General features: G+C 42.4%; 5 protein-coding genes across 5 annotated transcripts; 3 read left to right on the top strand and 2 right to left on the bottom strand.

The window, feature by feature from the left end:
• Positions 1-182: 182 nt before the first annotated feature.
• LOC143013199 (voltage-gated purine nucleotide uniporter SLC17A9-like) lies at positions 183-4,925 on the bottom strand. The gene is made up of 13 exons (XM_076166741.1): positions 4,740-4,925; positions 3,958-4,155; positions 3,715-3,854; positions 3,363-3,462; positions 3,155-3,279; positions 2,616-2,706; positions 2,425-2,521; positions 2,210-2,297; positions 2,092-2,126; positions 1,760-1,875; positions 1,613-1,668; positions 1,480-1,509; positions 183-1,394 (listed from the first exon to the last, which is right to left on the bottom strand). Exons 1-13 carry the CDS (start codon positions 4,859-4,861, stop codon positions 1,225-1,227), a joined length of 1,368 nt encoding a protein of 455 aa, XP_076022856.1. The 5' UTR covers positions 4,862-4,925; the 3' UTR covers positions 183-1,224.
• Positions 4,926-5,358: 433 nt separating this feature from the next.
• Positions 5,359-8,927, bottom strand: LOC143013412 (glucose-induced degradation protein 8-B homolog). Its single transcript, XM_076167034.1, has 5 exons — positions 8,748-8,927; positions 8,301-8,428; positions 8,001-8,197; positions 7,607-7,804; positions 5,359-6,940 (listed from the first exon to the last, which is right to left on the bottom strand). Exons 2-5 carry the CDS (start codon positions 8,419-8,421, stop codon positions 6,767-6,769), a joined length of 690 nt encoding a protein of 229 aa, XP_076023149.1. The 5' UTR covers positions 8,422-8,428; positions 8,748-8,927; the 3' UTR covers positions 5,359-6,766.
• A 991-nt stretch (positions 8,928-9,918) lies between these two features.
• Positions 9,919-14,051, top strand: dnajc5aa (DnaJ (Hsp40) homolog, subfamily C, member 5aa). Its single transcript, XM_076167035.1, has 5 exons — positions 9,919-10,022; positions 10,893-11,021; positions 11,112-11,325; positions 11,439-11,610; positions 11,702-14,051. The coding sequence occupies exons 2-5, from the start codon at positions 10,912-10,914 to the stop codon at positions 11,803-11,805; spliced, it is 600 nt and encodes a 199-aa protein (XP_076023150.1). The 5' UTR covers positions 9,919-10,022; positions 10,893-10,911; the 3' UTR covers positions 11,806-14,051.
• A 3,912-nt stretch (positions 14,052-17,963) lies between these two features.
• Positions 17,964-20,670, top strand: LOC143013347 (tumor protein D54-like). Its single transcript, XM_076166935.1, has 9 exons — positions 17,964-18,033; positions 18,413-18,522; positions 18,632-18,780; positions 19,077-19,124; positions 19,489-19,590; positions 19,852-19,878; positions 20,032-20,067; positions 20,189-20,237; positions 20,322-20,670. Exons 1-9 carry the CDS (start codon positions 18,021-18,023, stop codon positions 20,394-20,396), a joined length of 609 nt encoding a protein of 202 aa, XP_076023050.1. The 5' UTR covers positions 17,964-18,020; the 3' UTR covers positions 20,397-20,670.
• Positions 20,671-21,402: 732 nt separating this feature from the next.
• ppdpfa (pancreatic progenitor cell differentiation and proliferation factor a) lies at positions 21,403-23,636 on the top strand. Its single transcript, XM_076167209.1, has 5 exons — positions 21,403-21,543; positions 22,635-22,738; positions 22,883-22,960; positions 23,050-23,143; positions 23,247-23,636. The coding sequence occupies exons 2-5, from the start codon at positions 22,684-22,686 to the stop codon at positions 23,383-23,385; spliced, it is 366 nt and encodes a 121-aa protein (XP_076023324.1). The 5' UTR covers positions 21,403-21,543; positions 22,635-22,683; the 3' UTR covers positions 23,386-23,636.
• Positions 23,637-27,940: the final 4,304 nt, after the last annotated feature.

Below are 27,940 nucleotides of genomic sequence, written 5' to 3'. Positions count from 1 at the left end.
CCACTTCTGGCTTGTCTGAAACGGGAAATGATGAAACTATATTTGATTTCAATAGACTATGAATGCGTCCCAAAGTCACGTATTGTTCAATAGAGAAACACAGAATTATACCTTAACCTTTATTCACGTTTTTATTATTTTATTTAAATACGATCCATGCAGAACCAATTGGAAAGAATCATTATTAAAGGTCCTTTTATTTTTGACAATGTTAAGAAATGTGGAATTAAGTGTAAGGCAAAATTTAGACAGTTTTGGCTTTCTCTTTATTGAAAATAAGTTGTCGTCTACAAACATTTAAACCTCATGGACGTGCCACTGGTTCAGATATGTAGACAACACATGGGTCAAACTTAAAACGTGAAAAAAGATGATAAAGTGCACATCTGCACCTGCTGGGGTTCTCTTGTACCCACATGACACAACCATGTTTGTTTGTTTTATCAAATCGCATTTCATCCAGATATAATAATCATGTTGTGGTCCAGGATTGGCTCATTGGTCTGATTAGAACATTTTCCACAGTCTCTAAAATTAACAAATTTATGGGGATGGAAATGTTAACATATCGCCCTCTAGTGTTTAGGTTGGGTACTATACGGTGGAAATAAATTCTCATAAAATGAACATTGTGCTTTGTTTAGAGTTATTAACAACAGTGCAGTAGATGTGAATTTATAGGCTGTTCAATACCTAATATGAGCTATGGAGATAAGACATAAATCCTGTTTAGCTTGGTTTAGAAAGTCATTACCAACATTTTTATATTACAAACATTACCATCATTTAATATTCACAATACACATTTAAATATGTATGGGCATTGTTAAATGTAGTTTACATATGGACTCCTGGTGTTCAGCAGGCACTGATAACAGCTATAGTTATATAGGCAGTTTTATCCACAGAAATGTAAAATATATACAGCCAAATGAAAACATGGCTGAATCGTTTTAAAGAGAACACATCTCTCTATATGCTTTTCTCATAAAAGAATTGGAGATTATTCTGCATATTTTTTCTTTCCTGTTCATAGATGTGAATAGACAGAATGACAATGAAACAATGGGAACGTGACGGACGTTCAAAGCTAAATATATAAAAATTAATATTTCCTTCACTCAGAAATGGAAACATTTTAAAGTTTATTCTGATGAATCCAAAAAAAACAAAGCAACACAGAATACTAATAAATAAATAACAGAGGCCGGTGCACAGTTTGGATTAGATCACAATGAGTGGGCTGTAAACATGCAGGTCAACACGACGAGCGTCTCCAAAGACAAGGAAGACAAAAAGACCTGTACTATTCACGAGTACGATGACAGCAAATACTGTGGTCCAAGACAGCGTGACATCAATGAGGTAGCCTGACAGAGACACCAGCACCAGCCCTGTGTGACAATACAGAGAGCCATTAGATCAATCAAAGCTCAATTCTTTTTAAATGATATTATAGAAAACATATCTGATACATACCCATGAAAGCACCTAACATGTTCATAAACCCTGTGGCAGTAAAGGAATAGAGATTAAATGCCTATCAGCAATATGACTAAATGATGAAGAGGTGAGACACTATTTGGTGAACTTGCAGTGCAGGCTGACTCACCATAGAGGGCGCCAGCACACGTTGGCGTGAGATCTTGTACATTCAGAGACACTCCACTAAAAAACATGGAAATCCATTGCTTAATGAGACATTTTCCTTCACAGTGAGAGTGCAGTTTTCTTTACAGGGCTCTGTTCTGGAACTTACCAGCTGCTTAGTATGGACATACCCATAGCAACAGACACTAGAGTCACGGCAGAGGAGAATGTGACAGGTCTGGACAGGAGCATAATAAACATACTGGATCCACCCATGGCAAGAGACTGAGGAGGAGGAGACAAGAAACATGGGGAAGTTGGAGGAGAGACATTCAGATGACCAAACATAAACTGTAAACATGGGACTGGTAACAATATGTTTGAAACAGGCCGCACAAATTCCAATGCAAACACATTTATGACAACACAGGCTTTGCACTCCTTTACAGCTTGAATCAACATGACACAAATGAGGGATGGATAAATACACTTCATTCTCACCTGCATTATCTTTCGTACAGATGCTACACTATAACCTGGACAAAGAAACAAGAACAAGATCCGTGTTAGACCAACATTTAAACAGACACTAAAACATCACATTGTATTTGACTATTACCTTGGGTGATGAGGTAATTTGAAAGATATCCCCCCAAAAATGCTGATGGGACTGCAACAAGCCATGGGAACACATTAAACACCAACTTCTGCAAGGAAAAGCAGGTTGTGGAAACACTCAGGCAGTGTTTATACTTCTGGCACATTGTATTTAATTAAATGTATTCAATGCAAGTCATTTGAAGACCGGCTTGGAGACCAATAAATGACAAATACCGAGGCGTGTGGAAATGTCTCCTCAAAGTATGTTGGCAGCCATGACAGTAAAGTGTAGCCCGTGCTGCATGCACACATGTGAGCAATGATCATGGCCCTTGAAGGCAGAGGAACAGAAAGAAAGAGGGTTAGGAAGAACCGTCACAATGTTCTACTGGTGGAAAGTGAAAATTCAAAGAAATTGACCTCACCAGACAGATGAATTCTTCAAAAGAATCAACCAGGGTGTTGAAGTCCGCTGTGAGTATTCAGTCGATTGCATCCTGCTGACGCTCACATTACCTGCAACACACAATACACATGAAACTGTAGATAGATTCAGGTTTAGATTTAGATTTAGATTTAGATTTAGATTTAGATTTAGATTTAGATTTAGATTCAGACTCAGACTCAGACTCAGTTGCAGTACTGTTGTGTGCTTTGGCTCTCAGTAGCAGCCAAGCAAATGAGTGCTGTGAGTTTGATAACTGTGTGTGTGTGTGTGTGTGCGTGCGCGCGCGTGTGTGTGTGTGTGTGTGTGTGTGTGTGTGTGTGTGTGTGTGTGTGTGTGTGTGTGTGTGTGTGTTGTGTTATAACCGATTCTCTCTCAGGTGCTGTAGAGATGTGATTCTTACTCACAGAGGATTCAGCTTATCAGGATATAAGGAGGAATTTGGCAAATTCATACATTCTGTAGCTTTCACAGGAAGGATCCAGCTGGCCTAAAAGACTCTACAGCAGCCAGCAGTACCTTTCAGGAAGCACAGCCACACTGTGAGAGCCCACAGGCCGGACAGGACACCGGTGCAGTAGAAGACGGCCTCCCAGCTGTGGTTCACCAGCAGCATGGAGCCAAACCCACCCAGCAACAATGTTCTAAAAGAGCACAAAGAGTTAGTAAGTGCCACGTGTGTGTTTGTGTCATGTGTGTGTGTGTGTGTGTGTGTGTGTGTTACAACCCAAGAGAGCAACCACTGTTCAAAGTGCTCATCAGAATGGCTCTCTCCCTTTCCAGAACCCGCTGTGAGCACAGGCTCGCCAAAGAGGGAAAGAAAACACCTGGAGGACAGAAGACATCAGATTAACTTTGACCCTTCAAACTCTATTTGTGTATAGAATGTAAACACTGTGTTGGATAGTAGTAAACTAAGTCAGGCATTTTCAGATCACCCAAAACTTACTGCTACACAGTTGTGTCTGAGGAGGAAAAGACTGCAAATTTGGTTTTACGGTGGATTGTCAAGAATGATTGCAGCAATTATGTCCAGCTTGCAGAACATGGTTTGGGTTAATACTGTGACAGAATCTCACCCTGCAACATTCCCATAAGAAATCTGGCTCCTGTCATGAGAGCGACGGTGTGACTCCCCAGATGGGCCAGGAGAGGGGTAGCAGCTGTGATCAGAGACCATGACACTGCAGACAAGAACAGGATTTGCTCTCCCCCAACTCTGAACAGAGACACGTATTAAAGCAAATCTTGAAGGTTATTGTCTCATTACCTTGAACAGGGAGGTTACATGTGAAGGTACGATGCTGGACAGTGTAACATACTTGTCACTGATGTATCCTCCCAGGATCTGTGTTAAACAATAACCCCAGAAGAATCCACCCAGAACCAGACCGGTCTCAATCTTGGTCCAGTGAAAGGTGGTGGCCATGGAGACGGCACAGATGGGCATGGCCATCCTGGCACAGTAAAGCAGGCAGGTGCCAAAGAACAAAGCCAGGGTCCATTTCCGAGCCAGATGTCTGAAAGGATGTGAAGGAGTTCCCCTTAACGCCTTCGTCATTTGTTTGTACTCAAGATTTGAAGACAAATAGTGCAAAACAAAGTAAAGACAATCATGTGAAATTATCCTCTGGTATCTTGGTTATGTATTCAGTCATATTGTTATCATACCTATTAGCAATTGAGCAAATATTTGTTTTTATTTCAACTTGGTGGGCAGGTTTGACATGAGGAAGAGAATAAGCTGTTAAATGGTGGTACAGGTAAATACTTTTGTTTTGAAGCCGTAGAATAAAACTACTATATTTTCTGACTGATTATTTTGTACTTCCTGCGGCAATTTTGGAACTATTTTAGAAACCGGACAAAAATCTACCTGATTGTGGCGCTATAACAAACTACCTCAATCAGCTTTAACAAACGTAGACATTGCTGCTCGACATAGTAGAATCAACCGTTTGTCAGTTTCTCGGTGTGATAACTGGAGGATTACCCAGACATGGTGGAGGTATGTGCGCTCTTTTCCTTTAGCGTTTGCTACACGGTGAAACTATGATAGTCATGTTACAGCATGAAATCTGAGCTGAACCCTCTGCAGTCTCACCTGGGCCAGCGGTTTGGATCTTCAGGCTCCTCTGCAGCAGCACGGTCTCGACTCAAGTTCTCAGGCTCCAATAAAAAAACATTACATCCACTTTTAGCATCAGATGGGGCTTTATCCGCCATTCAGGAGCGTCTGCTGCCCTGTGTGTGTAATTGAGGTGTGTGTGGAAATGCTGTGTTGGAGTGCCTCAGGCTGCCGAGCAAGACTAGTAAAACCTGTTGGAGCAAATTTGCAAGCATACGGTGTGAGATTTTAACCTTTTACTGCAGAGGTGTTGAAAAGGGTCAACCGTGGATAAAAGTGGAAAAACTCTGAGAAAAACACACACACACAGATTGGGCTTTTGGCGATCAATGCAATGTAGAAATAATGGATCACCAGGCCTTTTTCTCACACACACACACACACACACACACACACACACACACACACACACACACACACACACACACACACACACACACACACACACACACACACACACACACACACACACACACACACACACACACACACACACACACACACACACACACACACACACACACACACACACACACACACAGAGAGAGACAGAGACAGAGACAGAGAGACACACACACAACACAAAAAGAAGATATGGTTCACAAAAGTTTTATTTATTTTCATAATTGCAAATCTGATCTTAGAAATGTTGAATAATAAAAGGGATGCGAGCTCTCTGGGGCTCAAGTTTCTGAATATTTGTCACAGCTGATATCTAGAAAGACAACAACTGTAAAGGAAGTTAAAGATGGACAACTAGCAGCAAGTTTAATAAAAGTAAACAACCCAAAACAAAATGAACAAGCACATGTGCCTCCCCAGTTAAGAACAAAAAGGCACAATTACATAGTTAAAATAAAAACACAAAGCTTTAAAAAACTAAACGTACCGCTCCCACAGGCAAACTGAGTTAGCAGTGACCAGAGCTGCAGTGCAGAGGAAATGTTTGATAAGTTCATAACGGACAGACGCTTTTAATAATCCACATTCAGATTTCCAATATGTTTGATCAGTTATTAAAATTGCTAAAACAAAGCAAATGACCAAAAAAAAGAAAAGAAAAAGCAAGTCTGAATGGATTGCAACTCCAAGCCGTTTCTATCCCCCTGAAGCCATAATTCACAGTTTCTCCTTTTCGCCAGCTTCCTGCCCCTGGAGCAGATTACAGCAGCAGCATATAGATTCCACCTGATGAAGTTAAAAACACACACACGCCACATTTGACCTTTTGCCAGGTTGGAATCTGGGCTCAGTTTTGTCCTTCCAAAGACGCAAAATCGTCAAACTACAAGGCTGTCCAGCGGCTTCCTCTCACGGGGGTGGGGATTAAAGTAGATAGGTCATATTACTAATCTCTAAACCATAAAAGAAACAGAGATATCTTTATATTGAAACCAATGTGCCAGAAATGTTGCGATTTGGAGATAAAGTACATCAGCGTTCCTTCATGCGAGTCCTCTCACTTCCTCTAATCTGGAAATGAGGACTTGTGTTGTTGTTTGCGATTGCGACATCTGGACGTTAAAGAGTTTGGCTCCATACCCGCTGCAGTGTTGAGCGAGCGAGCGAGAGAGAGAGAGAGAGAGAGAGAGTCCATCCACTCTGAGCCTCCACTCCTATTCTGGCAACGTAATGTCTTAGCGGGGCAAAAAAACGCTCGCAAACAAATATATATATATATTTATATTACCACAGGCTGAAGCTTTAGAAAGACAAAATATAAAACAGCTATTTGAAATTCGGCATTTCCGCGATCCGTCTATAAATCCGGGATCAATATTTAAACTAAATAATTTGTCACTTTTGCAAATACAGCAAATGTACAGTCTGCACAATGAATTAAGTCTTAACCTTTCATGAATGCAACATGAGAAAACAATGTAGTATTTGTTTATACATACAGTATATGTTACCTGGTTATCACAGTCACTGACTGATCATAAATTAGGGGATGTGGAAGTGGTTGTTGTTGTTGTTGTCGTTGTCGTTGTCGTGTGTTCTTTTCACTTGGGGTCCTCGATGGTTCCCGTGCTGAGGTCGGTCATTTTGGGGTATTTGACCTTCTTCTGGTCCAGCTCGTTCTGCGCCCACAGCAGCAGCTTCAGCAGCTTGGCCAGTTTGGGCGTCGACTCCCTGTTTTCATAGTCCAGCACCGCCTGGTTGACCTCACTCCACACCTAAGCCGCAACACAACACAACAGCCGCAGTTCAAATACACACAGTGTTTGTGCGTCACAGTCAGACATCATATATCATGCTCTTAATCAAACCTAATCAAACAAGTGTCTCTGTGGGGACAACGAAGTCGTTAATCTATTCTATTCTCAATGGTAATGTTCATTTACACACACACACTCAAGCCCTGCATCAGGCCCCAGACTAGCAGCTCCTTTATTTTAGAGTTGTGATGCTGCAGATGTCTGGATGAATCAAGACATATTACAGATAAAGCTCTGTGAGCCTCTTACAATGGGAGAGGCTCACCTTACACTCAATGACAGCATGCCGGCCGTACTCTCTATAGTTAATGCTCATTCTGTCAACAAGTTCATCTTGGAGACAGAGAGCAAAGAAAAAGGCCGAGCCCAGTGGAGAAACAGGTTTGTTGTGAGATGCGGCTGGGTCTCATAGTGGATTAATGTATTGTTGCTGCCCACAGCATAACACATAAACAAAGAAATGGATGATTGATTCATTTCCAACTTTCTTCTTTCAAGCTATGAAGAAAGTTTTGTGCAATCGTCACACTTGTAAAACCGGATATTTGAGTTTCTAGCCTGTGCCGACCTCTATCACACACACACAACATCAAAATAAACATACATAGAAAATAAGCGGCTCACCTTTTGCCTCTGCATCATGTTTAGTAGATCTCCAAAGGGAGAATCCTCCGGGTTGTCAAAGGCCAGGAGGGCTAGCGTTCTCTCCATCTCTGTCAGACACTCGCGGCTCTCCTCCCCCTGCTCGGCCAACTGTGTCTGGGCGAACTCCAGCGCTGACTCAGTCTCCCTTAGCCTGATTAACTCAATCAAGTGTTGCTGCTGCAGATGGAAGAAGAAGAAAGAAAACAGACCGCAAACATTTAATGAGTATTGATGTTGTCAAGTGATTTAGGATGAGCATCAGGTTTTTTTCCAATTAACCAGAAATCTGTGTCATGATTTAGCAGAATTAGGAGCCGGGTTCTGCATTCAGATCTCATCATGTCTTCAATTATGAGGCGTTGGGCCCACGTACCTGCAGGTGGAAATACAAGTATCGATTGCTGTCCAGCAGCTCTGGATGTAGGCTGTTTATGAGTGCGATTGCTTCTTGTATCTGTCCCTTCAGGATCATCTCTCTGATCTTTATCCGCTCATCCAGGGAGTCCAGGTCCACGCTGGGCTCGATCCCAGACTCCATGCGGAATTTCTCTGCAGCCTCCTTGAATCCCTCTTGTGTGCCAGAGACAAGTAAACAGACAGAAATGGTAGACAAAAACGTTAATATGGATGATTTGAGTCCAGGTGGAGTCTGTTCTCTCTCCAGGTTGCTCACCTGTCACCAGGTAATTCATAATGAGGCGGTTCATGTCTGCCCTCTGAATATGAACATTGTTTAACTTGTCCATCCATTCCTCTTTCGTGATATCTTCTGGCTTGTCGGCATAACTCATCATTGGAATCCTGTAAAGAGGCATATTGAAGGGAAGGAAGCGAAACGTGAGCAAGACTGACACAGCTTGGTCACAATATGTACCTACAAGTGCAACACAACGTACAGATGCGGATTTAAGGAAATGTACGCAGATCAGGATTAAACACGCGACTAATAAAAATATCGAAAGTAACAACGAAACATCAGACGCTATGTTTGAGTGCTGCAGCGGCGTTGCGAGGCTTTGACACGCTAGAGAATGTGTTGAAGCTTCAGTGAGGCTTCAAAACAAACCCATTCCCTCCTGCTCTCTGCTTCGGCTAGTTAGCTGCTCGAGTCACCACTCACCGTGCAAACCCAGAGACCGACGATTATCCAGCCGTGTAGACGAGAGAAGACGAACAAACAGCAAAGCGCGGTTTGTTTTGTGGTTTAAGAAAAAGAAAACGGAAAGAGTTGCGGGTCACAAAATCCAGCTTTTCTCGACTAGCTAAGTGAACCAAGCTAATGTGGTACTCTCGCGATGCTGGCGGGTCCGCTTCGGGAGATCTTGGATTGGTTGAGGCTGCGACGTCACGGTTGCCAAGGAACTGAGAATGGACGGTCAAATCTAGTCGAGTCCTACTGTGCTATTTCTAACGATGAGTAACACATAGAAATGTTTGTACTTTCTTTTAAAATTAAGATTTCAAACCACGAAATTCTGTAAAAAGGTAAATTATAATTCATCAAAACTATTCTTGTCAAAATTAAATTACAATGCCGATTATTTTCAGTGAAATCAGAAAGAATTGGAACAAGTTTCCCTTCAAATCTCTAACAAACCATATCGGCTGTAAGTACACCACTTTGATGAACAACTTACTCATACATTTCCCATTAAATTACATTAAACGAGTGTCTTCCCAAACGCATACCTAAATAAAGCAACACTACCTTTATTATTGTTATTGTTGGTGTATGTTTAAAATGTGAATTAAAATGTAGCTATTACCTTTCCAAATGATTCACAGTATGTTACATGTTTTTAATTACAAACATTCTCCAAGTAGATTCGATTGGACCAGAGCCCCCATCACTCACAGCAGTAGTGGTGCCATGATGGGGCGGAGGGGAGGAAAATGCATCATCTTAACAATGTCCAGGTGGTGGCGCCAAAATCACTTTTTATGGGACTCCAAAATCACTATAGTATTTATTGGAGCCTAACAGGAGAATTCATGTGACAAATTAATTTCATTTCACTCTGTAGCTTTCCACTGTTAATGAAACAAGGCGAGCTGATGATGACGTAACCCGGTTAGTAGTGAGCTCTCAGCGTGTCTGAGTAAACCCTCACGATTCATATACGCGATTTTAGACGTGCAGTGTGTTTGCTGGTGCACGTCGCATCCCTTCGCATCCCTTTTGCCAGTCCGCTCGGTGAACGCGCACGTCGGGTGTCCGTGGGGTGTAGCGAAGTGGGCGGAGCCAGCGTCCTGCTGCAGCTGTCCATGGTTGTGTAGCTGAGAGCCTACGGAGGATCCGGATACGTGCGACATGCAGCCATAGTCACGCCACACAATCTCCAAACTACCACCCAGCGGGATCGTTCGTTTCGCAGCGCATCAAAGCCAACAAAAGGTGAGTCTGCTCAGTTATCCTGGATCATTTCCGTCGTTGTGATCTGCTTCTTGCCCTTGAAAATCTCTGCTGACGATCCATCCCTGCGTTGCATCAAGAACAGGCCGGGAGCAAACCAACATGGATGCTGTGCGCTATAGCCGCTGCTGCTGCTGCTGATGCTCGCACAGAGATTAAGATCCAAGCATCGTATCCACACAGTCTAATCCTCCACTGCTGACTGTAGTTAGTAGCAAATGCAAAACAGAAACCCATTTATCAGAACAGAGTATGTTTATATGAAACGATTGAAATACTGAATGCTTCAAATAGACCACTGGCCATTCATCTGTGTCAAAAATGACTGTGTTCGAAGCTGTAGCCTCCTCCTCCTCCTCCAAACAGCTTGACTCTTTATTCTGTTTAATTCTTTATTTATTTGAAGGAGGGGTGCATTGTTTCAATAAATCTTACTCTCTCACAGCATTCTTGGCTGTGTGGCCGTCAGTCACTCAGTCCCATGCAGCAGTGGACAGTCAGTGGTCCTGCTGTGTGATGTCAGCCAGTATTTACAGTGATACAGTCACACATCAGTCGCAGTGTAAATCCTTTTCACTGAGCGATCACACCGAAAATCCTCCAAAACTAGGTTAGAGTCTTGAGATTGCATTTTTGGCCTGGCGTCACGGTCTTGCAGTGCTGGATCCAACTCAGAGCCGGACTGCTACAATGGAGGCAGAGCTGGACCAGCTGTTGCCTGCAGTCAGAAATTTACAGCCACTCGCGGCCTGTGAGTCGGAGGCGTGATGTGTTCTGAACAGATGTGTAGATATCTGTGGTTCATGACGTGCAGCCTGAGCAATGAGTTTACGTTTCTGTGTCTTTGTCCAGACTGTGAACGTGAGACATAATGGCTGAGCAGCAGAGGCAGCGCTCTCTGTCCACCGCCGGTGAGTCTCTCTACCTGGTGTTGGGAGTTGAAAAGGTGGCCACAGGTGATGACATTAAGAGATCTTACAGGTGAGGTACCTTCCTGACTCTACGTTGCATCATCGGCGCAATTGGTGACCACACATGATGTCATTCCAATATTTTCCACCTTGTGCACAGGAAACTGGCCTTGAAGTTCCATCCTGACAAGAATCCCGACAATCCAGAGGCAGCAGATAAGTTTAAGGAGATAAACAACGCCCACGCCATCCTGAACGACCCAACGAAGCGTAACATTTATGACAAATACGGCTCTCTTGGACTGTATGTGGCCGAGCAATTCGGAGAGGAGAATGTTAACACGTACTTCGTCCTTTCAAGCTGGTGGGCTAAGGTAAGAGAGGACCAAGGCCTGGATCAATCATCCTTGGTTTTCTTCATTTCCATTACCTCATAATACCTCATTTTCTTAATGTTAACCCTTCCATGCCCTGTCGATCCCTGCAGGCCCTGTTTGTACTCTGTGGCGTGGCCACTGGATGCTACTTCTGTTGCTGCCTGTGCTGCTGCTGTAACTGCTGCTGTGGAAAATGTAAACCAAGGCCTCGGGAGGGCCAGGAGCAGGACTTTTACGTGTCCCCAGAGGACCTGGAGGCTCAGCTCCAGTCTGACGAAAGAGGTGAGGCCGGGACGGATCAGTGAATACTCCTCACCTTTCCCATTCAGAATTCCTCGGATTAACAATAACAATTTTCCATCTGTCGAAACAGAGGCTGGCGGCGACCCGATAGTGCTGCAACCATCAGCAACAGAGACAACCCAGCTAACGTCAGATGGTCACTACTCTTACCACACTGACACCGGCTTCAACTAATCCTCCGTCCCCTGTCGGTCCTGGCCTGTGGTCCTGCCTGCTTCCCTGCTCCACCTCAACGAGATATAAGAAAGAGGCGATCATGGTTCCAATTCAGCACGGGAGCCATGTGGAGGAGAGGGACTAGTGAGCATGGCCCATGAGAGAAACTAATGAAGACACATCCCGTACACCCTCCCTCATTGGTCCGCTACTCAATCCCCCCCCTCCCCAGTATGAGAAGAATAGAGAAACACCATTGTCTCCGTTTTTGTTGATTCTTTTGTATTTCATTAGCTTTAACCTCACCGCCTGCCTCACCCACTGTCTCGCTCCCACGTTTTGCATCATGATGTCGCATGCACTGTTTCTAAAACACTGTCTCCAGTTTTCGTTCATCCTCTCTGTAACATTTTACTTTGTGAGAGTCATAATGTTGGTGCATACAGTATATGTGCAATACGTTCATGTGAGTATCGTTCACTAGGGGTTAATTGTACTTGATGTTTTATGCTTAAGAGGAAAGTGGAGGCGTGGCTCAGGGAGGTGCTGGTTAGAGAGATGTGGTTGTCGGCCTAAGTAGTTGCTGCCATCATTAAACTTTCAAGAACAGCGTCGTCATAGATACGGTCTTCACCTCTGTTTATCTCACTGAAACCTTTGGCTGGTAATCAATCCTCCTTTTCTAATGCCAGTGTCAGACCTGTGGCCTCCGGCGCTGTTTGTCTTCACTGTGCCCCCCCTCCCTGAGTGTTTCCATTGTGAATCCTCAGGTTGCTAAGGCACAGAGACGATTGATCACAAACGCCCGCTGACATTAGAGATTGACTTGGTTATTAACTCATAGTGGGTTTTCTTTCCTCTTGTCTCAAATTGATTCCATATCCTCCCTGCACCACTAAACTACGGAACAGTTTCTGACCATAAATAGTTCTAAACTAACTTTATGTTGTTTAGATTTTTGACAGTGATTCATCTAAGGGAGGAGATGCTTCAGGACAGGAAGGTTAGAATATCAGTTTGTTTAAAAATGAAAATAATGTTTCTCTGGTGTTTCCAGTCGAACATATTATGCATAGTTCTTTAATTTTGTATTTATTTGTACATTGAGTCAACAATTTCAAGCATTCCTTTTTAGTATGTTCACAATATTTCATTGATCATTAACAAAAGTGATGTGATTGTTTAGCATTTAAACTTTTCCGAGGTTTGGTGAGAGAAACGTGTTGAGATCGCAGGATGCTCATTCTGTTTGTTTTTGTTTCATCATCATTCACTGTCTGCTGTTACGTTGTTGTTCTCAGCCAAGGAGCTCACGGTGACCCAGCCACCTCTGATTAGAAGCAGGAATAATAGATTTCTATCATCAGCTTCAGAGGTTGACATGTTTCTAACTCTGAGTCGTCGAATATTTCAAGTAGTTAACGTGACGTGATGAAACACGTTACATTCTTCATAGTTCTCGCCAGAATGAACCCTGGCGATGCCTCATCCATGGGGACACATTCTAGGCGGTGAGAATATGAGTTTCTGGTTTTCACCCTTGTGTCTGATGCCATTTCTGTCTGTGATCGTTTATTGTAGCGTTAGAAGTTCCTAAGTCATATCATCAGGCAGCTCTGAGGAACATGACAAGATTTTTCATACAACTAAATTTACATATATTGCCATACATTTGCAAATTGCCACGAACATCTCTGTCACTTTGTCCGTTTTCATAACCGCTAATGATGTGTTTCAATGGTTTACAATTGGTGAGCTCCTATTGCCCACCCTCTGCTATTAACAGTATGGCTGTCGACCTCTGTGGCCCTCGTATGATGTTTCCTGTAACCCTTGATGAAACATAGATGTACCATTCATGGCTTTTTCATTGAGAAACTGAAAAATGCTACTGTAAATGTTCTAAGTTGAATGCACTGTGTTCAGAAAAAAAATTATAAGAGATCAATGATCAGGAAATGACTCCATAAAAAGATATCATAGTATATATTGTAACTACAGTGAAATGGTTATATGATACATTTTTGGATTTTTATTTGTCATATTTTGTCACGTTTCAAATGATGATTGGCTATAATTTAACTGGTATGGTGTTTTAATGTGACCATTAAATTTAGCAAGGAATGGTTTAATGGTCAAGGTTGCTTGTACATACACTTGACCCATATAAAATATAGATCTTGACGTTTATGTTGTAGCATGGTAATTGTGTGTCTGAAAGAAAACCTGTGGATCATTGATCTGATTTGCTGTCGTTGAATAAATGTTCCTGAACATTTTGGCTCGTGTCCTTGAGAGAGAGGTTTTTATTTTTTTGCTTGTTGCAGGTATTTCCAGAGGAAGCAGCAGAATATAATGATAAGTGGATAGTTCATTATGGCTTGAATTGGACTGACTATGAAGGACTTTTTTAGACTATATTTCATATCTCTATACTAGACTTACACATATGGACTAGTCGTAGTTTTGCATGATGTAAGAATGAAATGTGAAAGCTTCAGATGTTCAGCAACACGAGAGACAGAGTACACACAGTCCTCCAATCTCAGTGATGAAATTGGGATAACACCAAATAACTATTATGACCAGCTTTTTCCCTGACCTTCATATCTGAATATTGTGGACTTACTCTTTGATTGATCCACCAGAGAAAAGGTTATATTACTAATGATTCTGTATACCAATCTTGGTGTTTACATGGTATTAGAGAATAAGGCTTCATCAAGATTATTGTAAGAGGCTTTAAGTATGGTTTCATAAGGACTTTAGGCTGTTTCAAAGTATCTATGTAGAGCCTGGGAGAAAAGTGTCTACTTTCTACTGTGTGTCTACTGTTAATGTTGGAGAGTTTATGTCGTTTGTTAATGTAGAATTAGTTATGTTATTTGTTGTTTTGTGACAGATTCTGCAATTGACTGTTTACATGTCTTGTAAGCCTGTGTGGACTGAGCACTGTGTGTGCATGGCATAAACATGAAACAAATCAATGAAATCAATCAACTTAACCTTTTCAAGTTGGCATTTGTGTATGTAGATTTACTACAATTCTCATGTTTATCTAAAGTTGCACCGGACCAGAGTGTATTAGGTTCTGTATGTCTTTCTAAACAATCTATTCTTCGTACCAAAGTTGCCCACAGATGGAGACAAATCTCGACAATATTCTGTGAAGTGTAGGCGAACGTTACACATTCTTCAACAGTGAACTCAATTCCCTTCTGTAACTGTTTCAAACTGTGTCGTCCACCCGTAGAGCCAGACTGCACACACTCCCCCACTCATGTGCATGACACAGTCTGATAAATGGAACCAAAATTTAAGTCCAGTCAACTGCATTCCTGCTTAATGTGTATAATCTTCTATGACCTCATCACTCTAAATAAACTCAAGTCAAAACAAATAAACAAACATTTGGGTTCAGTTTCTACAAAGCAGCTTTATTAGGTGTGATTTAACAGGTATCAAATAACAGTTAATCTCTCTATCGCGGTGATCTTTGGGTGAGAGGCTTGATAGACACACACACACACACACAGACACACACACACAGAGACACCCATACACACACACACACTGGCAGCTCCGTCCATTTAAAGTTCCATTCACCTAAGCTGCATGTTTTTGGAAGTGGGAGGAAACTTGATCACCCACGCAGTACAAGTCAAACAGCTGTGATGGAAAGTGTTGGAGGGTAAAGGTCAACAGACACACACCCCTACACACACATACAGTCCACCTGCTGGCCCTAGTCGTTGGACACCTTGGTGGGTTTGAGTCTCTCATAGCGGTCGATGTCGTCTGCCAGCTGCGTCAGTAACCTCTCCAGTCGTTCCCTTCTCGCCTGCCTGGCCGGGGAGTCAGAGACTATAGGGAGGGACTGATGCTCCCGACTCAGCTCCTCATGCTTCTCAGTCAAAAGCTTTAAGAGGCAGAACCAATGAGGGGAAGCAATGGATATATAAAGTTAACTTTGGTGATGTAATAATTCCTCTGGTTTTATAGAGATGCTTTAAATAAACAACTGGACTGTACACGTTGGAATGGCATGTTTGTGATGTGTTCAAGTACCTTCAAAATGGTCTGTCTCTCATCATCGTACCTCCTCTTCTGTTCTTCTACGGAGGAGTCAAACTCCTCCTGAGCCCGCTGAGTCTCTGCTTTCCGCTGTTGCAGGTATTTGGGGATCTGCCCGTAACCCTGCAGGCAAGAGAAGGAAACACAATTACTACAGCTGTTGGAAGATGGGGCATTTCAGGAAGGAAACTAAATTGCCTCAAATGTTGAATGAAAGTTGGAAATGGAAATGGAAATTTATGTTTACTTCCCAACAGGAGGCATAACTGATTATATAATTAATTAGCTTTGTCTTCTATCTTTGTCTGATAAATGCTACACGTTTTAATCATGGAATGCAAAGAGATCCAAAGTCCCAAAAAAATCGCGACGATTAAAATCGATTAAAATCAGTGACCTTCAGAAATCAAATCACTGACAAATTAAACTGTCCAACAACTCACCTTTTTCTTAATGTAACTTTGCACCTGTTCTGCTTTTTCTGGCAGCTTCTGGTCTCGCTGTTTGGAGTCTGCGCGGCCAGGTTGAGGTGGCGCTGGTGGTCCCCCCTCAGACTTCTTCTTAAAGTCCCTCCCGGTTTGATGGCCCAGTGAGATTTGTGTCCTCGGGGGGACGTTGCGTCTCTTCCCGGTGCGGCTGTTCTGCGCCTCATCCTCATTCAGTAAGTGGTTGTGGACGCTTTCTAGTTGATGCTCTGGTCTGGACATGTTGTGATATGTTTAATGATTCCTTCAAGACGTGATTTCTAAATTGTCAGCTGTCATAAGTACTCTATAGGTACCGAGTGATTGATGACGTATGAGCCTGTTAATGAATTTGACGTCGTTTCTCCCACCGAGGCATGTCTCATAACTCTGAAGCAATGACGTCAAAACGTTTGGCATCGCTTTTCCAGACGTTAACGAGAAAAATACCATCTCTCCATATTTAGTTAAAAAGGACACGAGGCACTTCCATGTTGGACTTGGATATGAAAACAGAAACAGGGATAATTATACTTGTGCACCTCCAGAAGAGTCCAGTGACCTAATATATCTACACACAACAGGAAATGTACCAAAAGTTCTACAGTATTCTCTCTCTTCTCTCTCTTCTCTCTCCAGACTGCACCTCCCCTTCCAGTCTGGGAAATGCTGACAAATCAACACTCCACACCATCAATCTCATTCTGGCTCATGCAGCTCCTCTGAAAATCCCTATACTATAACTGAGAGGATCAAACTGAAACTACGGCTGGGCATGAGTCCTTCTTTCATTCCGCAGAAAGCATTGTCAGGGCCGTTGGAAAAAGTACGTTTACAGTGCTATACTTCAAATCGCACCAAATCATTACTCATTTAAATGAAAGTAAACTAATGGGATATCAACTTCATAAATATAAACTAAATTGGAGTGTGTGATTTGTTTCATGTTCATTTTATGGTCAGGCCACAACCCCGCCTCTGCTGTCTCCACCGTGCAGCTCAAAGTTGCCATCTGATGGACAGCCTGCGGTATTACTGCTGCTGTGGTTACTCTCAACAAAATGCCTTTAACCATTAATATTAACGCTTTCTTTGCAATTTGTTTTTATTGAAGCAAACATTGTACATGACATTGTACATACAGTTAAAGGATATTTTTGAGATAATTTTTTATATAGAAAGAGGGGAGAGAGAGAGAGAGAGAGAGAGAGAGAGAGAGAGAGAGAGAGAGAGAGAGAGAGAGAGAGAGAGAGAGAGAGAGAGAGAGAGAGAGAGAAGGAAGGTTGTATTATCACTACTATTGAAATAACGCTTTCAAGGTAACATTGTATTTAATATGAAGATAAAGATTTGCCACAAGGGGTGTCAATACATAGTTTTTTACAATTTGTTGTTGCATTAATTTAGGTTGGAAATAAAAAAAAAAACACAATAAGCGGAACTTATGCTGCATGTTTCCACATACATTTCCATTAAGTTTATTAAACATGGGTGTGTGTGCGTGTGTGTGTGTGTGCGTGCGCGTGCGTGCGTGCGTGCGTGCGTGCGTGTGTTTGTCTCAATCCCAGCCTGAGTGACGTGGGCGTGTCCCCTCCCGCGTGCTTGTGTCTCTGAGGCGCTGATTGGCTGAAGGCTGTGCAGGCATTTAGCTGCTAGCCTGAGAATCTCTGCTGACAGGGAAACAAAGTAGCAGCGATGAACCGACCAGGTAAGATCCACATCACTACAAGCGCGTACATGAACAATAAGACGGATGAGGTCACTACTCTCAGCTGGGTAGTTAGCAGTGAGTTAGCGGCGTGTTTATGATGAAGTAATGGAGCAGTGGATCACCTCACGGCTCTGTGTGCAACAGGTAAACATTAGCTGTTAGCCAGTTAGCTCGTTAGTCAGCGCAGTGGGTTTCAGCACTATGGACAGCGCCGTTAACCTCTGTTTACCCTTTCTACAATCAATTAATCCTAATTAAACAACAATATATGATCTATACGTGTGGTGTAAATGCCGAGCTGTCAACATGTAGTATGATACGGATGTAATATAGTAATCGTAGAGCACAGACTGTATGTATCTACATGTATCTGAAGGTTGTGGTGCGCCCTCGTGGATCAACTTCCCTACAACAACAGAAAATGGATGCTCCCCCTCAAATCCGACAGAGGAGGATGTAGACAATCTACATCTGGAGCTTGCAAAGGTGAAGCAATTCTTGTCATCTCCTCTTAGTCAGTATGTTATTAAAAGGTGTAAGAGTGTAACTGGAGCCACAGTCACCCACACGACTCCTGTGTTTCCCTGCTACAAAGGTGGAAGATGAAATCTACACTTTGCGGCAGGTGCTTCTAGCTAAAGAGAGATTTGCGACAGACATCAGGAGACAACTGGGTTTGAGCCCCCTGAGTAACATCAAACAGAATCTGTGCAAAGGCTGGCAAGAAGTCCAGACCTCCACACCGTGAGTGCACACAACAACCCTCCTCTTCCTCCCTCTCCTCTGCCTCCTCCACATAAAGGCTTTCTGTAACGCATAACATGACCTTCCCTAAAATAGATACACAGGCACGATCTGTTGGATGAACACGGTCTCACATGGTTCCCACAGATTAAGACGTCTAATCTCTGTATGAACAAAACATTTGCCGTGCTTTGTCTCCGTGTGACAGAGTTACGTAACCAATCAACGCACTCTCATGGTCTCTGTTAAGTCCTGGTGATAATCTGTCCACCTGCACATGTTGTGTTTGTCTTCAGGTTTCAAACTGCCTCTGCAACGCTGGACGACATCAGCCAGTCCACTGTGTAAGTGTTGATGTGGTAAACAATTCAATTGTATTAAATGAAAGCTCAGATGTTTCCAAAACGTTTGTGCTGTGCTCACATGTTAAGGAAGCAGCTCTCCCAAGGAACAACTGATGGGATTTTCCAGGTCAAATGGGATCAATTCCCTCTTAATCTCCTTATAACCTGACTTAGACACACGCAGCAGCAGTGTGACAGGCAGGCAGGACAAAGCCTGTTTGAAACAGAGAAAGTGAAGGCAGCTCGTGTTGTGTTCCGGCCTCGACTCTTGACTCTTCCGTTGTTAAGCATCACAGGTGTGGGGATGGATTAATGTTTTCCTCTGTTCAGACTCTGACACCCAATTGTGTCTTTGTCCCTGCAGCTATAGGAGGACCCAGCAAGGGCTGACTCATGCAGGTCAGGTGACCTCTGCTGCTCTGTCCGGTGTGGGCATAGCCATCACCAGGAGACTTGCACACATGAGGTACCCTGACAAATTCTCATGCTAAACAAAACTAGAAATTAAAATGTGTTACTGTTCATATAAACCTTTACCGGAAGATAAAGGAGCAGTGTCTTCATACATTAAATTCAGCCTTTGTCTTACTTGTTTAGACAGTAAACAACCATAATCCAATCACAGTAGTAGATCTGAACTTAAACAACAACAACAGCTGATAAGTCTGTCGTCCTCCTGGCGTGATGTTATCTTTCTTTCTTTGTCTTAATCCTGCACCTTCAACAGAGCTCTGCCTCTTCCAAGCCCACCACGGTAAGATTACTGAGTGGAAACACCAACTGATCTCATTTCACTGGATCTAAATTGTCTAAATGCTTGTTAAATTTGTAGTTTTCCTTCTCACTCATAACACGTTTCTCGCTGTCGCTCCTTGTCCCTGCTGTGCCTCCTTGACGTGTCACAAAGCTCACTGAGCCACAGCATAAGCGTGCCAGCTATGAGGTACAATGCCATACACGTTTTGCGCTCAACTTTCACTGTTTTTATAAATGCCATTGAGTCTTCTGAAGGGTTGTACTTCATTATATATACATATAAGCTCTGTCCTCATATGTCCCTGCAGACACTCCTCTACATTCAAGTCATTTGAGGAAGCGGTTGGAAATGTGAAGGTAAAACACACATAAAAACACATAACGCATATACCATGTCCCAGTTTGATTATTGATCACTGATATTCCCCCTGAACCCCACAGGAGAAGGTGACTGGTGTGACAAATAATGGTGATACTGGAGGGTTTGAAAGAAGAACCACACCTAACAACTCATGAGGGAGACACTTCTAAGACGCTGCAAAGAATTCATATCTTACTCACTTCTCCCAGTGTACCGTTCGCTCTTATTTCTGACAGTATGATTACAGCATGACTAATAGGATGGATTATGTTTTGTAACAACAGTATTCTGAATTTAAATTTCAAAATGCAGTGCTGATGCATTTCTGAGTGGGCTCACTGATAAATATGCATTAACTGTCATTACTAACGTTGGCAGCAGTCTTGTTTCGGAGGTTGAATCATTTCACTGATAGAACGCATTTTTTGTACTCTGCACTCAATTTTCGATTAAAGTCAAATCAATGTTGTTTGGGTTTTTGTTCTGTTCTGTTTTTTAAATGAAATCACAAGTTTAGGTGTTAACTTGCATCTGTAACAGCTGTTCCTGCCAGCAGCATACGGTATACTTCTCTAAAGTGTAATGTAGCGTAATTGTATGTTTTATATGTAGCCGTTGGGTAGCGCTAGAGGCCGTGAAAATTATTTCAACGGGCTCAATTTATAAAAATATGCAAATGTGTCTACTGCAACAACTCACTGAAGAGAATTAAAGTAATCACAAGCTTTATTCTTAAGAAAAATTGAAAATTGAAAAATATATTTCAATTAATAGACATAATGATAAATCAATTCAATAAAACTTGAAATAACGTTTGCTGTGATTTGGCGCTATTTAAACAAAGCAACTTTATTCATAAACGAATAAATACCAGACAAGAACATAACCAAAGCAACATAACGTATCCAAATAAATGAGATAAACAATTTCACTGCTCGGGAATTAAATATGAAAACACGCTGCATCCGCCCCTTTAGACCACCAGGGGGCGTCGCAGAGCAAATTTCCACGTCCATTCAAAACCCGTGCGTTCACATGGACTCACTGACGTCCTTCGGCGGGTTAATGCAGCCTGTCCAAGCCGCCCCGGTGTCTCGTGTCGCCGGGCTTCGGTCCTAACCGGTCCCCGCCCCCCTCCGCTCCTATAAAGCCGCGCGCCTGCAGCTTTGTGAGTCAGCTGTTGCAGCATTGACCGAGCGGTACCACGCGCAGAGTTCATCCACAGATGGGCCGCAGCTAACACTTTGTTCTACCGGGCCGTCCGAACCTTCTCACCGCACCAGCACCACCATCACCTGACAGGTACGAGATTCACAATTCCCCTCATTCCACTGCCCTCCATTTGCTTCATTTGTGGGATAAATACGTTTAGGAAAGTTCAGCTTTCTGTCGGTCTGTTTGTTTGTTTGTTTGTTTGTTTGCACGCTTACAGGCTTCAGTTTCTGTTTCCTATTTAACTAGTTATTATTTCCTCTGCCTTGGTTATAAACAGAAAAGTGCTTTAAATCCCATACACACAAATCGCCTACTACACACACATACACACACACTGTCTTGTTTGCTGGACAAGTATTAGTCAACTCCATGAAATCCCTAAAGCCATCTGCTTACCTAGCTGCCGTTAAGCAAGGCAGCTTTAAAGTGCTGCTCTGGGTCCAGACCCTTAAACAAAGCTGCTCTCTAAGGTTTTGGAGTATGATACATATTTTGACTAAACAATTTTTCTTCTAATACTCAAATCAGTATTCACATAATGTATCTCTGTGTTGTTTTTGTACCTAAATAGATATAGACTTCAGTGCAGTTGTCTGTTTTCCTGACCTGGTTATGTGACAGTAAATCTCACATACTCGACCTCCAGCTGGGACACTGGCACATTTCTTTACCAGCCTCTTTCACGGTCACGCAGCCGGCTCGTGTGCCACCCTCTCAAGTTTAAACGAGGACATACTTTCACACACTCCCTCACTCCCACACACACGCTGGTTATTTGATCCTCTGGAAATTCCCCGAAGCAGCATTAGTACTCTGAATGAAGCCAGCAGGCCCTGAATACAGCCAGCGAGGCTTCTCTGTTACACGTGTTCTCTGACAGCTATCATGCACTGAACTCACTCACAGATTTTATTTAAATTAATCATTTATGACCTTAAGAGCAATAAATGATTAAATGTAAGTGAGTTGAATGAAAGCTTTATTTAGTTACCTTCAAGCAAATCATATAAACTCAATAATATAAAGACAGTAAGACCCAAATTATTGCATGTTCCATCAAAAATTATGATATTGCCGTAGAAAAAGATCAAATGTACACTAGATATGACATTTTCTATTCATTCAACATTTCATTTCCAGCCTAATTATAGCTGTTCCGCCTCTTTTTCCTCCTCCAGGTTACCATTTTCCATCTTTTGAGCGGTTTTCCATCCAAGGTCGGAGAAAATGGCAGCAATTCCATCAGGTGGCTCCCTCATCGCCACCCATGATTACTACAGAAGTGAGTGACAGGCGCCTGCGTACACTTAACTGCTCCATCCTATTGGTTGACAGTGGGTGGAGGTTATAACTCTTAACTGACATCTTTGGGTTTATTCCTCTGCTTCTGACGCCCTGAGATTGAGTTTTGGTTGTCTTCTTTCAGGACGCCTTGGCTCCAACTCCAGCAACAGCTCCTGTGGCAGTATAGAGCACACAGGAGAGATCATTCCACATCACCCAGGTAACAAAAGGGACTTGCTGTGAAACTGTCAGTATCTCCTTGTATCTTCCTTGTATCTTCCCGTCTGATGTTGACTGTGGTCTTCACAGGGCTTCCCCGGAGAGATTCTGGCCACTGGTGGACTTCATTTTTCTTCGGCAAACAGAACCAGCCCGGCATGCAGAACGGGTCTGACTCTCAAAAGTGAGTTTCTGAATACGCAGACGTGTGACGTGAATCAGGTGTTCAGAGATTCTTTGGTTTCTTTGCGTTGTGTGATGTTTAATATTTGTCTGTGTCGCAGGAGCACCTACACAGTGGCTGACGGTCAGGTGACCTGCATCGCCAAGGAGATGGTTTTGAACAGACAACTCAGCGGCAACAGTGAAAGCGGAAAGACGGAGCCGTCAACCCCCCCGTCAGCCCCCCCACCGGCCCCCATTTAAACTCTCATCCCTTCATCCCCTCCCCCCATCTGCACCCTGCCATTTTTCCCATAGTCCAGCTTTGGAGATGGAGATGATGGCGGCTTGTTTTTTTTATACCAGTAGTCGATGGCGATTGCTTTTTTTGTGTGTATGTATGACATCATTCTGTTATGACCAAAACAAAAAACTGAAGCGTAAAAAGTTTTATCTTTTCTTCCTTTTGTGACTTGATGTTTTTGCTGTTAAATAAAATGCTTGCAGTATTTAAAGCATCTCCTGTTTATGTTCACGGCTGCTCAGATGACAGCAGAGGAAAGTGAGTGTGTGATATTTTCCTTTAGCTGAAAGTTCAAGGCTGCATTGTCACCCGCATCTCCCAATGCAGCCCACTTCACCTTTGACACGATTACTCACTGTGAACTCTGTAGTTATAAAGCGTCACACACCATCGCTGCATGTTCGCTAAATTTAGCAGCCAATGTTTGATTTCAAAGGTTAAAGATATGTTAGCCAAATATTTCCGAGGACAAAGATCTGGCTGCACACTTTGTCTCACCCTTTGACACAATAATGTCACATGAAATGAAGTCCCACGTTAATTCCGCAAATAAACCAACATACATCCAAAGTACAAACAATTTCTGATTATGACAGTGATTACTTTACTGGACTTCCAGGTATTTTGGATCAATACATGCTAGAGTGCACTGGTTGGACTTTGAGAACATTTTGCAACGTGCATGTTGATGACTAAGACTAGACAGATCAGGAAGTCTGGGATCAGATCAGAGCACTTTGTAAGATAATCTTACTGTTCAAACATGCAAATCCAATAGTTCCAGAATCTATTTGCGTTTGCACAACGAGACACAAGGTATTTCTCTTTTAAAGACTTCAGTTCCAGATAAAGTCTGTGACCTGTCCTACACCCCCACCCACCACCACCTGCAAAGCTGCACTATTCTTGGCAACTCACCAGAGACCTACTTGGATCTAAATATGTCCCGTGTCTTCGTCATGTCCACTGCAGTGAGGCCGGAGTTTCCAACCCTCCATCCATTACTGCAGAGGGCACACCAGGTTTCTGTGTGTAAAGTTTACAGATGAACAGAATGAAGGTCAAATTCCAACAAAACGTATACCCATAAATCTCCATATTGGTGACACATTCAGAATGTGAATAAAAGTGAGTCACACTTGGTGGACACTGAGATGCTGTATGCAGATTTGTTCCCTCTGCCAAGGATGGAACATGTCCATCCATGTGCTGGTTGTTAGTTATCATTAAAAAAATTAACTAATATTAACAGGACACGAGGTTGTGGAAGGTCTACAGAAGAAACCTGATCTGCAATAACCGCTTGCGACTGCATATATGAAATGTTGGCACAGTGACATTGGGCATGCCGGTGCCTCAGCTGGCTCAAGGATAAACTGGGAATCTGGGCCAAAGGCTTCACTGAACTTCTGCGGGTCCAATTCAGCTCAGCTCTCTGTTATCCCCCAACACGTCTCACACGTAGAAGCTGCATGGATACAAAATAACAAGAGAAAAGAAGGACAAAAGCTTCATGGGATTCTCAAGGCAATACAACGTAACAATGTACAGTATATACTGCATGCATTTATGTATGTGTCTTTCCAGGTGAAAGGGCAGAATGTGCACAGCATAGCCAGGGGGTCAAATGTTCCTCGCCCATATCCGCTCAACAGCACGAACAGAAAGTGTGAGCCACCTGTGTGTGCGCGCGTGTGTCCACGTGTCACGCCGTGTCAACACACTGCTTATGGCTCATCATGCTGCATTGTCCAGACACTAGCTACAGGCCACAGTTGTTTATTTGCTGCTTATTTAGGTGTTTCTATTTATGTTGGTTACTAAGTCTTAGTTAGTTTCATTTGAATTTGACTCAAATCTGAATAGTCACTGTCAACGCAATCACTGCAACGCTATTACACCAACTGTGAGTGTTGTTACTCACTGGTTATGCTTAGACTTATAGTTGCTTAGATGCAGAATGTGGATAAATTAACATATTAGATTGCTGAATATTTTCTGGCGCCCCTTCTTTGTTTTTCTGTATAAAATATTGAAATGCACACAATAAGTGTCTCAAAAAGCAAACACTGGAGCTGATTATGACACTGCCTGTTTGAGAAAAACAGCAGATAAGTGAGCAGGAAAATTAGGCCACTGACATTTTGCCACCACTACAAGAAAACATTGACTTTGGGCAAACAGATCATAGAGAACATGAGACTGTGACTTTATGGAAACAGCTGTGAATGTTACCAGACAGACCTGAGCCAAACAAAGCCTGGAGTCTGCGGTCATGCATGAGGACTTATGGGTAACAAGAGCCCTGTTAACCAAATCAAGATAAAACGTGTAGATAAAATGTATATTTAATTAAACACATTCATAGAGAATTTAATGTCAATTTTTATGATAATTATAATAACAATTATTATCATTATTATTAGTATTATTTTTGTTGTTGTTGTTGTTGTTGTTGTTGTTGTTGTTGTTGTTGTTTTTCCCCTTGTATTAAAGCTTTATGGTGTTCAATGTATTTTCTTACTGAGTCGAATTAACTGAAACTATTTCTTAAGTCTAAATCATAATTATTGTTGTGTTAAATTATCAGCATTGTTTGTTTGTGCAGTCTGTGACCTCCTGCACGGTGGTGACACACGCTGTGACTCTGCTGCCCTCTATTGGACAGACAGCAAACATACACTTCCTGGGTCCTTTGCTTTATTTGGATCTAACTGGATTTCAGAGAGAATATAAAGAAGTAACCACAGGCTGTTTCACTTTGATAGCTCATCGCACTATTTTATTCAATTACTGACATCTCAGGAGAAGAGGAGAGCCTTGAAACTCTTCAGTTGGTAATCCACTGCTGCTGTTGTTGTTGAGGGGGTTTTCCCTTTTTTTCATAGCGTTGATGCAACACTGAAAAAGCGCTATTTTCCAAACAAACACAGGTTCCTCATTAGTGATATGTAAGAGGCAGAGAGAATCTCACCTGGACAGTTTTGCATGAAACATACAAATGAAACAGGTTCAACCTTTTCTTTTGTCTTTTTGTTGTTTCACATATAATAATAAATATTCATACCTATAAACACTCCAAAAAAATCAAAATATTAAGTCACAGGTACTGGAAAAAAGCTCCACTTTTAAATCACAATGATAAATGTACAAACATAGACATCTCATATAAATGTTAATGGTTTTTCAGTAGAGACTTAACTCTCATTTCAGAAGAACTCAATGGATAAAAACTTAACTAGGAGATTCAGTATTTCCTGAGGTTTATGTGTTCCCCTTAAAAGGCCAGGAGAGGGGAATGGCTTTTATGTTACTGAGGAGATAACAGGTCAAAGTGTACCTTTCAGGGTACCAGTCAGGTTAGGGACTCAAAGTTTTCCCCGATAATCAAAGATTCTGAGCACTTATGAGCGGTATGATCAATGTACCCATATGCTCCTGTAACATCAATCACACCGCTACTCTTCTAAGCCACAATGCTGTTTTCTAAAACAGTTGATTAAAGTCATCTTGTTACTTAATAAATCTTTGCTGGTCCACTTTGAGAAGTTGTGGAGCTCCCATTTACTCGAGAACAAATGCCGGAAGCCATGGACGACCGGCTGCCACTGGCACGCTCTGACCGTGTGACCAGTCATCAAAGAGGTCACGTCTGCATTTGATGCAATGAAACAACAAAAAGGAAATCTGGTCAAATGTACACAGATTGGGAGTAGAAGTGAGGAAAAAGTAAAAACCCAAAACGATAAACAACAAGCTGAAGAAAATGCCAAAACAAAACGACAAAACGCATTTTGAAAAACTGTACATGTAAACATCACACTTTCACTGAGTCCAAAACCAGAGGGGAAAATACAAAGCTTCACACAGGTATACAGTACGACCCCTTGCACAGAGCTACAGTCTCTTATCGGTGCAAGAGAGGCAACAATTAAAATCATATAAATAACAATAGAAGTAATACAGAGCACCACAAATGATAAGTTAAAACAGGCAAGGGTCAAAACCACTTTGATTTTTTTAAACAGTGCTGTACCCACAGGAAAAGAAGGTTTAAAACATCTGTTATCACTCTTTGTACAGCTATACAGTACATATATCTGACCACTTTAGCAATCCACAAGCTACCAGGGCTTTTTAATCAAACATCAATAGATTACATTGTCCAATCAATACAAAGAGAAAATCAAACGGGAAATAGAAAAATCAACATGTTTACAATGGTTGTCGTCGACCACAGTAACTCCAGCACACACACCTAAAATGTTGCTCAGCGTAGACTAAAGACGGCGTACGAATCTGCAAGCTTAAGTTTTGGGGGAACGGGGGGGGGGGGGGAGTGTGTGTTTGATGGCTGAAAATGGTTCTCACGTCGAGCTGGAGGGTGCAAGACTGCTATGGCTACAGTAACAAACAGTAAACGAGCAGGCTGGACACAAGGAAGACATGTATGGACCGCTGAAGGTCCCCACGTACATCTATCAACGCCATTGTGCCTGTTTGATCCCAGGCGGA

This window comes from Genypterus blacodes, unplaced genomic scaffold (assembly GCF_046128005.1).
Source record: "Genypterus blacodes isolate CSIRO-AG114 ecotype Tasmania unplaced genomic scaffold, CSIRO-AGI_Gbla_v1 ptg000156l_1, whole genome shotgun sequence".
NCBI classification, from domain to species: domain Eukaryota; kingdom Metazoa; phylum Chordata; class Actinopteri; order Ophidiiformes; family Ophidiidae; genus Genypterus; species Genypterus blacodes.
Note: the sequence above shows the minus strand (reverse complement) of the source record. Positions and strands in the feature narration are given on the sequence as shown.